We start from the raw sequence: 12,494 nt of genomic DNA on the forward strand, positions 1-12,494 counted from the left end.
ACAAGAACAACATCTGGAACACAAGAACAACATCTGGAACACAAGTACAACATCTGGAACACAAGAACAACATCTGGAACACAAGTAGAACATATGGAACACAAGTAGAACATCTGGAACACAAGTACAACATCTGGAACACAAGTACAACATCTGGAACACAAGTACAACATCTGGAACACAAGAACAACATCTGGAACACAGCAGGAGTGATCCACAGAAAAGAAAGAAAGCAGCAGCACAACACATAAATCAGTCACCTGTGGGCTTCGACTTGATATCTGGAGCTACGAATGTTCAGTGAACATCTAAATACATTTGGAGACTTTCTGTTTTCGTAGATTTTGACAGTTCAGTCACGAATCCACAGAAATGAAGCAATATTTTGCAGTAGAGCAGGTTTAGTGATGTCTCTGTGTCGTGTCACATAAGCCAGGATGTTCAGTAACAACAGCGTCCAATCTGCTGCCCGAACACCCAATTTATTCATTAGTTTAAATACAATCAATGTTTGCTCATTGGTGACACTCCTGGTTGGAGAAACAAGAGCCAATCAGATCTCACAGCAGATGTATTGTTTTTAAAACTGGCTTTGTTCACAGAAAATAACAAGACAATGGCCACGAAATGGTAAACATTGAAGATGATTTACAACCAGCCATGTACGCCCTAATTTTTAAATGCATTTATTATTTTTGCTACTGGCTTCCATCAACATCACCTCAGGATGAATTTATCAGATGTATTGGGTTAGGGCCACAGAAATGCAGCAGTTAATGTTATTATAGACCGTTTTGTTTGAGTAAAACCGTCTACAGTGATTAACATTTAAATGGACCAATCGAAGAAGATTTGTTCTATCTGAAATATTCAGAAGCAGAGTATCCAGAAATCAGTAGTCATTATGTTAAGGCCACAGATACTGCATACACAGATATTATCACACACAGTCACACAGTGTTCAGTGTCTTGCCCAAGGACACTTTGGCATGACGACTAACAGAGGCGGAGATTGAACCACCAACCCAGTGAACAGTAGACGACTCACTCTGCCATCGGAGTCACAGCTTGGCTACAGTTTGTGATATTAACACACTTCACTCAGCCGGTTCGAAGGTTTACAGAAAGGAACTTGGATTGTGTAAACTGTGTATTTCTGATGCTTGTACTTTACAGTGTAGAGTATATACAGACGCATGGTACATAGTCCATTTACTGTAAACCTCTAGTGTTTACAAATGGGAACTACATATAATTTTTTGACCGTAAGAATTTCCTCGAAGGTTTTTTCTGTTCGTTTTGGCTCTTCCTCCTCATCATCATCATCAGCGCCGGCCGAGCAGAACTCCCCGTCTGCTTAAGAAGCTACAAACCGCAGAGTTGACTCAGCCTCAAAAAGGTCAATATTTCCTCTGCTCACACTTTAGAATTCAAAGTAGAGGAGGTGTTTGTGTTTTCAGACGTGTCAGGTTTTGGGCAGCGGAGGAAGTGTGAGGATTAAAACTGTTGGTCCAAAGAACTCTTCATCCGGACTAATTTCTGCTCCCAACTGTGCTGGTTCTCAGGTTGCTTTTCTTTTTTGCAGTGTCATCTCCACTCATATGGCCTTCCTCCCTCCTTTGTTCTTCTAAAATCATAAACAAACTGCACAAGGACTCGTTCCCTCAGCTGGAGGACATACAAACTCTGCAGCTTTACCACCAACTTCTTTACAAAAAACATTTGGAGCCATCTTGAGAGCTCAGAGAAAAGTATCTGAAAACAAGACAAGGTCCAAACCTGGTATACGGTTGGATCATTTATGAACAGCTAGAGGGCTTTTATTTTGAAACACAGGCTTTTCATTTTAAATGTAGACAGGAAGTCTGGCATTCAGCCAACCAATGGTGTAACTTCATTAGTCAGTCACTTTATCACGCAGACCCTGTTCACACATGGCATTAACGTCCGCGCTCGGTGATCTGATCAGTACTGATGTGAACGCACCAAAGACATTAGCACTGACATCTGGCTGCTTTAACTCCTCTTTCCTCGCTTAATCTTTGCATAACAGTACTTGATAAATTTGGATTTTATATTGACGAATTTCTCAGAATTGGGTTTTAAATTTGCAACAAATTTGGAAGAAAACCTGACAATTAACTCGCTCAATCACTGACAGACTGCTCATAGGGCGTGTCTTTCTGGTGCGGTCCAGCCATCAATATTTTTTGTATATGAATGTAAATTGATTTAGGATTGTAAAACTTGATACAATGTCAAAGGACACTGATCTGACTCAAGAGTACCCCTTCCAATGTAAGAAGAGATGAAGCTTTACATCCACAGCTGAGAAATATTCCTGAGTAATTTGCCTGCAAGCTAATTTAGCAAAGCCAAAGCTGAAATCAATTATTTCAAATCTTTGAAACTCCATCAAAGACAACAGAGCATCTAATGTTGCATTGTTCCTTCCCACTGTTGATGGTAGAGGATGGTTGTTTTTTTTAACTCTCTCTTTTGTGAGGATGAATAACTTTAATTCCAGACTTAAGCACATAAAGACTTTGAAAATGAAAAAGTTATAATTTTCATGTATATTTCTTCTACTAATTTTGGAACCAGTTAAAATGCAGAGCTGGTTCTCTTTAACAAACCTCAAAGTAAAACCCAGCGATGTTTTTACTGAGCCTACTTTTCCCACAGTTTCTCCACAGCACCATTCAGGAGCAACGTTTCTCAGTAACAGATTGCTGAGGACATAAGTAACTTTTTTTATTGTGGATTTTAGCTTTAATGCTAACATGCCACTGCTACTGTCCCACTATTAACATTAAACTATATTTGGTTAGCTAAAGTGCCAGTCAGATGTATTACCAATAAGGGCAGTGACAGTTACATAACTAGCTGTTCACACCTGATGCAAAAATTCTCCGGTCTCTGTTCTTCTGTGTTGAGTTCGCTAAGCAAACAGGAAGTCCATGAAACACCTGGTTGATTGCAGCTGCTGTTCCCCAGAATATGAGGACCTCTCTCTTGGCTGCTGAAGGTGATTTGAGGTCACCTGAAATCCCACCTTGCTCATTATATATTTGTCATGAGGGTGTGAAATGTAAGGAAAATAATGGAAAGCAGAATTTCTCAGAAGTCCATGTCCCAACCGGACAGCTCGTCAGGAGGACTGTCCTCATCTGGAGGGTAGCTGTCAAAGTAACTGTGATCTGTTGGTCCTGTGAGCTATTGTGGAAAAAAATACAAGGAAGAAGGAGATGGTGAGAGTTTGATATCTCCTGAAGTATTGACTAAGTTTTGTTCTAATTTACCAAATCGAAAATGGTAACTGGTAAAGTCAACACATATTGTGGTCATTCTTGCCATCATAAAGTAAATTATGAACTGTAATTAAATTACTGGGTAACAATTTAAAAGTATTTTCATCCACTCATCTGGTTTAGTAATCCAGCAGCTGTGTGAGACTAGAGTGTTATTTACACACTAAACGTTAAAGCAGTTCACACACTGCAGTTTAGCTCATTTAATTCATGATTGGAAAGTAAATTATTCACACACAAAGCTGCCGATACAGTTTATTTATTAACACCATCAGTTTATTTATTAACAACATCAGATTATTTATTAACACCATCCGTTTATTTATTAACACCACGACATCAGGGATGTTTGGAGCATATTGCTCTTCATCAGTGTTGTTAATAAATAAATTTCATCGGGAGCTTTAAGTGTGAATCATTTACTTCTGCTCACTCCTCAACATGATTCCAGCTCCTGATTTCACTGTGTTCATGAGTGTTATTGGTTCACTTTGACATTTAATTAATGTCAGTGTTTATAAGACACAGGCTTTTGTTTGGCTCTTCGTCTTATCACTGAACCTACACTGGGCAGCGGTTCTCACAATACCAGAGGAAGAGTCATTTATAATATTAGTTACTTCTTCACCAGTCAATTGAACATCATCAGTCCGTGGAGGCCGATTTGTAGTTCCATAAATTCGGCAATTATAAGCGTGAACCTCCAGACAAGTATGTCAGTTTCTTCCTGGGTAAAGTTTAGATGGTGGTGCGGTCTGCTCCTTCTTCAGTCATTAGAAACTGACAATATGCTGCACTGCTGCTTTACTTAGCCATTAATTGCAGTCAGCTGTGACCACCTTCTAATTATCTGTTCCTCCTACTTTACCGCTGCTCCACAGATGCACTTGCATTTGTATATTCTGGTATGTTTCACTGTCACCGACATTTGTGGAAGTAAAAAAGTTAAATGTCTATCCGTGGTTAACATTAATTATATGACACGCCTGGTTTTACAAGTTTAAATAAATATATATACTTACGTCTCTTTTCAGTGGAGATAGTAAAGTCCTCGCCTTCAGCCCCTCCCAGTTGAAGCCATTAAACCACCTTCAGACACATTATTGATAGCACATATTAATCACGTCCATATGTAAAACAATTTATCTATTTTTCTTTCAATTTATGGGTTTGACTGAAGCAAGACAAAGATCAAAGAAAATTGTGACAACAGTATTTTTCTTCCCCAACTCGCCCCGTAGATGTTAAGAGTTTTACTTATTCTGTAACAAGGAAACAGCAGCTTTAGCTCTTATATTTGGGGGTGTGCTTGACTGAAAGGGCCCACATCAATCAGCGCTAATTTGCACAGCTAATCTTCCCACTGAGATCAGCAGTAAAATGAGTCAGCTCCTTCTTACCTGTGCTTCTTGATATCTGTTATTCCATTTTTGAGGTTGCCCAGTCGCTCCGAGGGATTCCTCCTGTAAAGTAGATCAAATTTGATGAAATCAATTTTGGGACTTTTCCCAAAATTACAGTTTTGGTCCAAAGATTCTTGGATTCTTTTTTTTTGTAATATTGCTGCTTTGTTTAAATTAAGTGGAAGCAAACAACCACGCCACTCGTTGGTTTGAGAGCTGACATTTTGAAGGCTCGAGTTCAGACACTAAACTGACGGTGATTCATGCAGACAGTCCACACTGAAACATTCATCCAGCCTCACACTATATTCTCAGTAAAAGCGCTCAGCTGGGTGAAGATATGTTAATGAGGAAGGAGCTGATGGAAGAAACAACAGGTTGAAGCAGAGTAACAAGCTGCGAGTCGTCCGGTAACAGCAAAGTTGTCAGAGTAACTCGGCTGAAGATATTTTATACAAATCTGATTGAAACGAGCCGATGACAGAAATTAATTGGAAGAGTTGCAAATTCTTTTGAATTACTGCAGAGACTGAACAGGTTGACAGACAGTGGGTCTGTGTCTCAGTGGGGCTCAGTGTGTATCTGCCTCAGTGTGAATCTGCCTCGGTGTCTATCTGGTGTGTATCTGCCTCGGTGTGTGCACACAGCTAGTGTCTGTTAGAGGCCTTCATCAGCACGGATATTGACACAATTACTCGGATGATACTCGTACTCGTCAAAAGTACATTATTCTTACTGGGATACTCGTTTCAGCCGAGTACTCGTTTTGTGCCTAGTGGAACCCAACAGGTCTGATTTTCTAGCTTAAAACTTAAAACTCTTTCACATAATTATTGAGGTCATCAACGATCATCACATTCTGGTTTTGGAAGTTGAAAGTGGAGGACTAACTATCTACTTCCATTTTTTAACTTCCTTTTGAAAGTCTCCCCTCCCCCATGTGATGTCGTACCTGCATAGCTTGCGTATGAGGTCCTCGGGTCTCTTGGTGATCTTCTTGGGGAAGTCCATCTTCTCAATGCCTTTCAAGATGAACGTGTACGTCATCATCTGGTCACTTCCTGTGAATGGAGGACTGTGGGGTGAAGAAGAAAATAATGAGTATAACGGACTAAAATCCCACAGAGCTAAGCTGCAAATTGGACTCCCAGAGGACCACATGCACTGACCTGCCAGTAAGAAGCTCAAAAACCAGGATACCCAGTGACCAGAAGTCCACGCTGAAGTTGTGGCCCTTGTTGAGGATGATCTCTGGGGCCACATACTCTGGTGTGCCACAGAAGGTCCAAGTCTTCTGGCCACATCTCATCTTCTTGGCAAAACCAAAGTCAACCTGGGACGGCAGAGTTTTTCAGTGAAAAATCCATTTAGGCCAGTTTTATCTCCATTATTTTAGTATAACAAACAATACAGTCAGCATCAGGTTAAAGACGTCAGTCAATGAAATACATTAAGTCTAAAAAAAAACAACTGTTGAGCTTTGTGACTTTGAAGCTGCAAAGCTTATGTCATTGCCGATCAACCGCACATTTTGGATATGACTTTGATAAGACTAAAAACTACAAGAAACGCACTATTCGTCACAAAATGCTTACAATGAGGATTGCAGAGTCAAGACAGAAAAAGTTCAGTTGCTGGCAGTAAACTCACCAGCTTTATGTACCCCTCAGTGTCCAGCATGAGATTCTCAGGCTTCAGATCTCTGTAGAGAACTCCTTTACGATGGAGGTAATCGAATGCCTCTGTGACACAACCGCCACAGAACTTGGCCGCTGTTTCATCAAAGCTTCCCCTGACGACAAGAAAGACAAATTCTAATGTTCTGCTGGCAGGAAGGGTCACATCCTCCTCTTTTCACAGGAAGAAATCTCCAACAGAAGGAAGGAAAAACTCTTTTAAAAGGAAGAAACCTCCAACAAAAGTAAGGAAAAACTCACTTTAACAGGAAGAAACCTCTAACAGAAGGAAAAACTCTCTTTTAACAGAAGAAACCTCCAACAGAAGGAAGGAAAAACTCTCTTTTAACGGAAAAAACCTCCAACAGAAGGAAGGAAAAACTCTCTTTTAACGGAAAAAACCTCCAACAGGAGGAAGAAAAAACTCTCTTTTAACAGAAGAAACCTGCAACAGAAGGAAGGAAAAACTCTTTTAACAGAAGAAACCTCCAACAGAAGGAAGGAAAAACTCTCTTTTAACAGAAGAAACCTCCAACAGAAGGAAGGAAAAACTCTCTTTTAACAGAAAAAACCTCCAACAGGAGGAAGGAAAAACTCTCTTTTAACAGAAGAAACCTGCAACAGAAGGAAGGAAAAACTCTTTTAACAGAAGAAACCTCCAACAGAAGAAAGGAAAAACTCTTTTTTAAAAGGAAGAAACCTCCAACCGGAGGAAGGAAAAACTCTTTTAACAGAAGAAACCTCCGATAGAAGGCAGAAAAAACTCTTTTAACAGTAAGAAACCTCCAACAGGAGGAAGGAAAAACACTCTTTAACCAGAAGAAAACCTCCATCCGAAGGAGGGAAAAACTGTCTTTTAACAGGAAGAAACCTCCAACCGGAGGAAGGAAAAACTTGATTTAACCAGAAGAAAACCTCCATCCGGAGGAGGGAAAAACTCTCTTCAAACAAGAAAAAACCTCCAACAGAAGGAAGGAAAAACTCTCTTTAACAGGACGAAACCTCCAACAGAAGGAAAAACTCTCTTTTAACGGAAGAAACCTCCAACCGGAGGAAGGAAAAACTCTTTTAACAGAAGAAACCTCCGACAGAAGGCAGGAAAAACTCTTTTAACAGTAAGAAACCTTCAACAGAAGGAAGGAAAAACTCTTTTTTTAACAGAAGAAGCCTCCAACAGAAGGAAGGCAAAACTCTCTTTAACAAGAAGAAAACCTCCATCTGAAGGAGGGAAAAACTCTCTTCAAACACGAAGAAACCTCCAACAGAAGGAAGGAAAAACTCTCTTCAAACAGGAAGAAACCTCCAACAGAAGGAAGGAAAAATTATCTTTTAACAGAAGAAACTTCCAACAGAAGGAAGGAAAAACTCTCTTTTAACAGGAAAAACCTCCAACAGAAGGAAGGAAAAACTCTCTTTAACAAGAAGAAAACCTCCATCAGAAGGAAGGAAAAACTATTTTTTTAACAGAAGAAACCTCCAACAGAAGGAAGGAAAAACTCTCTTTTAACAGAAGAAACTTCCAACAGGAGGAAGGAAAAGCTATTTAACAGGAAGAAACCTCCAACAGAAGGAAGGAAAAACTCAATTTAACAGGAAGAAACCTCCAAAAAAAGGAAGGAAAAACTCTTTTAACAGAAGAAACCTCCGACAGAACCAGGCTCAGAGGTGGGCGGCCATCTGCTTCCACCGGTTGGGGTGAGAGGAGAGCAGAAAGAGAAAAGGACAGCATAGAGATCCAAGACAATGAACCACAATTACTGACAATGGGGCCAGTAATCACAGACCAGAGACATGCAGCTCTGAATGATAGCTGAATAACAGAAATCATAATTTTCACTTGTACCCACAGGTTCAGCAGGTGTTACAGTATTTAAAAGAATAAACTTCCATTATCAATAGTCTGACTGCTTCCTTTTTTCAAAACATTATTTACTTTTTCTTTCAACAGACTACTTACTGAAGTCAATTCCTCATAAGTTATATGTAGTTATATAGACATCTTGATTTTAACTGAAGTGTGGTTTTTACTTTGTACACCGCTGACAAAATGACAACGCAGCAGAAACGGTATTATTTTACAGACAGCAGGCTAAATGTGGTGATTTTGTGAAAGTCAGTGGTTGACGTCTCCCACCTGTCTCTGAGCAGACTCCATATCTCTCCACCCAGACAGGCCTCCAGCAGCATGTACACATACTTGTCGTCCTTGAATGTGCGGTACAGTCTGTGGAGAAAGAAACACACAGGTTAAACTTCAAAATAAGAGTTTGACCTTCGTGTAAACAGCAGAAGTATCATCATTCTGTTCTGTCAGTTCAGACCCGCAACTGTCTTTTTGCTACTAATATGTATGTATTCATACTATTATTTCAATTTCATGTTTTAATTTAAAACAAATTGGTGCTGTCTATCCGGCAACCATCATTGATGTCATCAACCATCAGTGATGTCATCAACCAGCAGTGATGTCATCGTTGGTTTGTGAACGTTATGAATCCTCCAGTTCAGATTCTGTCCATCACCATCTTTACTAGTTCGGAGCGGTTTGGAGCAGGAAGTGACCATATTTGGACGAGCTGGGGGAGGAGCCAGCTGGAGGATCTGACTGATCTGATCGGAAACCTGACGATACTACGTCCCGCCCACCGATAGCTGTAACCTGACTGCACCGCAGGCCTGTCAATCAAACAGACACGCCCCCAAAAACAGGTCTTCTTGAATCTTCTTTTCTAATGAATGAGGGATTATTTTCAGATGGACCTCCAGAAAACTAAGAAGAAGGAGTGACTTTAGCTAACAACACCGAGATAACTGATGGACACATTTTATTCACTTTGGATTTGATGACAGAAGTTGAATGGGAGTCTATGGAGCCGGAGGCTTTTTGGAGACGACCTCTAGTGGCACTCAGTGGTATTGCAGCTGAAGACACTTCTGGATCAGAACCATTTTACAGAAGCTATGTCCACTTTTATAAACAGTCGTGGAGAGGACTCACTAATCTGAAGTCATTACTACCTAATTTGTGGACTACAATGTGTTAATATTTCCAAAGTCAATTGTAAATAGAAATCCAGCAGGTTCAGATTTATCATCATCCTGCTCAAAGGCACTGGAAACTGTAAAGTGGATGTCCTCCTCTCCACCACTCTGTTACCCTCCAGTCTTACATCTCAGATCTCCTTCCACGAGTCTTGAAAAGTGATTGGGAATAAAAGAAGTGTGCAGAGTGGATGAAGAGGAGGTTCGCAGGAAGGGTTTCAGAAGGTGAAGAATAGCTTTAATATGTGAGTCTTCGCTGCACACTGTGAAACTGGATCATCATAATCTCACAGAAAAGATACCGTTGCAATGCTTCATAACACGTAACACTACGTTTTCATGGCAGACATCTCAATATCCCCACTGAGAAGATGTAATCAGCTGGAGGCCAACGCTGTGATCTCATCGAAAACGAATAAATGCAGCAGTGCTTCCTCAGACTAATGGAGCACAGATTCATCACGCAGGAGAAGAAATGGAAATGATTGTGGAAGCTGAGCAGCAGGACTGACTTGACGACGAAAGGAGAGCGCGCCTCGGCGAGGATCTTCCTCTCCGAGTGGATGTGCTCCTCCTGCCTGTTGTCCACCACGTGCTTCTTCTTAATGACCTTCAGAGCGAAGGTGATGTCCTCATCCTTCACCTTCACCTGCACATGCATGTGACATGAAGGGATGTCACTCAATCAAGGTTTGTTTACCTTCTCACACCATAAAAACACAGTGTTGATAGAGAAAATAAAATGAAAGGATACGTTTGTATTTTCTGTCATCTGTCTAAAACAATGGTCATGTTCTCATATGAACATTAAAACAGGTTTTGCTTGCTGTAATTATTGCTCTTGTTCTTTTTTGGCGACTTGATCAGGAAATTGTGATCTTAATAATTAACGCAAATTCAAGTAAACGCCACAATATTTGCAGGAGTTTGTCATTTTTTGTAATTCCTGCGATTTTCCCGCAAAAATCATCATGAGAATCTGTGCTGAAAGTATTAAAACATAAAGTAAATCTTTTCAAACAAAACTCACTTTATTAACAACAATAACTCCTCTTTTCAACCAGAAAGTCTCTGCTGCTGTTTTCATCTCCAAATAAAACTCTGTTCACCGGAGAAACAGGAACAAGAGGAGAAACAGGAAGTGACGGGGTTTGTGGGAAATGTGTTCTTCACATTAAAATGATGATTAAATGTTTGTGATCAAAGGAAGTGATTCCATATTACTGGATGTTAAATGAGTTTTCTCCACACATCCAGTTGTCAGAGACGTCTCTTTGTTGGTTTCATCCAGCAGGTCTATGTGTTGAATGAACATGAATTAAACAGCATCTGAAGCTCTTATTTTGACAGCTGATGTAGTCCTTGTTTCTATATTCCAGTCACAGACGCTCTGTTCTGGAAACATACGCAGCTGTTAGGACCTTTTAGGACCTTTTAAGAGCTTTTAGGAGCTTTCAGGAGCTTTTAGAACCTTTTATCGCCACGGTTCTCTAAGTTCAATAAAAGATTAAATAAAAGGTTAAAACTAAAATATTTCTGTAATGTGCAGCATGATAACGATCACAAGAAGTGATTACAGATTATTGATTATCAGGTAGTGCTTAATAAAAAAATTTAAAAAATTGCCACAAATTTACTATAACAACTTGTTTAAAACTCATCAAATTACATCACAATTTTTTTGAAAATCTGCCACAAAATCAAACTTTTTAGATCACAACAAACACAACAAAAACTGACTGATTAGATCTATCTTTGATAAATGTTTGTTGGAACAGCAGTTGTTCTGTGGAAAGATGAATCTGAAGTTAACATGAAGCTAAACCAAGTTATTATCTGCAAATGAAACTGTTTTGATAAAAATTGCTCCTTTGTGTTGAAGTCCACACAGAAACACTGTTTGTGAGGACAAAGAAAGACATTTAGCACTAAACATATTTTAATAATTGTGACTGTTTCTGTTTCAGTTTCGGAGCGCTGAGAAAAACACTTTAAATGTAGCATCATTCATGTCACTGCTTACAGCTGCGTTTTACAAAAGAAGTCTGTTGGAGGGTTTGATTAAGTTGCATGACGACGCTAAGCTAATTGTTTAGTTATGTAACAGTGAGGCAAACTCTGATCTACAGCGACATGTTTCCTTTGTGTTCCTGGTTCTTTGACTCCGCCCACAGACGGATCAGTTCCCGGCTCACCAGTTCTACACGTCCGAACCCGCCGACCCCGAGCGTGGCCACGACGTCCAGGTGGTCGAAGGGCCTGGACGGAGGGAAGACGGCCACCATGTCCTTCAGCTGGAGGACGTGCGGAGACAGCGGCTGACTCTGGTGGCGAGACACCGAGCGCCTGGACGGAGACACAGACAGAAAGAGGACCGTCGACATTTAACCGCTGGGAAAGATAAATAAACCATGAAACCAAACATGTTTCTGTTTTAACTGTAACACTCAGGAAAAAAGGAAAAATCTTAATACCAGACAATTATTAATGAACTTTAATTTATTGATGTTATTGTTTATTGATGCTGAGATTAATATTTTAATCAAATATACCAATTAAATAGGACTTTGCCCACTTTATTCTGCAATCCCACTGAATCTCAGCTCCTAATGAACCCTCCTGTTATGTGACCCATGTCTCCTTGTGTTCAGGTGTGCTGATGGTCCGGAGCGTCGCCGGCGCTCCTACCTGGCGTGCCTCTTCTTGTCGTCGCGATCGAGTGTCGCCACGTAGCCTTGTAGGTACTTCTGCAGCTCGTTGAAGGTTCCCACCGTCTGATCAAATGTCCTGGAAAAAACACGCAAACCGCACGTCAACAGTCGAGCTGCAGGAATGTTGGCGGATAGAATCTGAACTGATTTCACTGAGTCGTCCCTCTGAGATTAAAAAAGAGAAAGACAGCAGCTGAAAAACACCAAACTATCTATCTATCTATCTATCTATCTATCTATCTATCTATCTATCTATCTATCTATCTATCTATCTATCTATCTATCTATTATCTATCTATCTATCTATCTATCTATCTATCTATCTATTATCTATCTATCTATCTATCTATC

The 12,494-nt window shown here is 40.1% G+C and overlaps 1 protein-coding gene across 1 annotated transcript in view; it reads right to left on the reverse strand.

Annotated features, from left to right (window-relative positions):
* Positions 1–118: 118 nt before the first annotated feature.
* The window catches only part of prkg2 (protein kinase cGMP-dependent 2), a 37,733-nt gene continuing 25,357 nt past the window's right edge, over positions 119–12,494 (reverse strand). Inside the window, exons 10-19 of the mRNA XM_069718781.1 lie at positions 12,121–12,219; positions 11,628–11,778; positions 9,945–10,081; positions 8,525–8,614; positions 6,365–6,506; positions 5,884–6,047; positions 5,667–5,789; positions 4,712–4,774; positions 4,334–4,400; positions 119–3,216 (exon numbers count right to left, since the gene is read on the reverse strand). Of these exons, the coding sequence (XP_069574882.1) occupies positions 3,121–3,216; positions 4,334–4,400; positions 4,712–4,774; positions 5,667–5,789; positions 5,884–6,047; positions 6,365–6,506; positions 8,525–8,614; positions 9,945–10,081; positions 11,628–11,778; positions 12,121–12,219 (1,132 nt within the window). The 3' untranslated portion in view covers positions 119–3,120. The remainder of the gene's footprint in view (positions 3,217–4,333; positions 4,401–4,711; positions 4,775–5,666; positions 5,790–5,883; positions 6,048–6,364; positions 6,507–8,524; positions 8,615–9,944; positions 10,082–11,627; positions 11,779–12,120; positions 12,220–12,494) is intronic.

This window comes from Brachyistius frenatus, unplaced genomic scaffold (genome assembly GCF_029030835.1).
Source record: "Brachyistius frenatus isolate BFR_SWC_R1_liver_20210118 unplaced genomic scaffold, ASM2903083v1 Contig_199, whole genome shotgun sequence".
Classification (NCBI taxonomy): domain Eukaryota; kingdom Metazoa; phylum Chordata; class Actinopteri; family Embiotocidae; genus Brachyistius; species Brachyistius frenatus.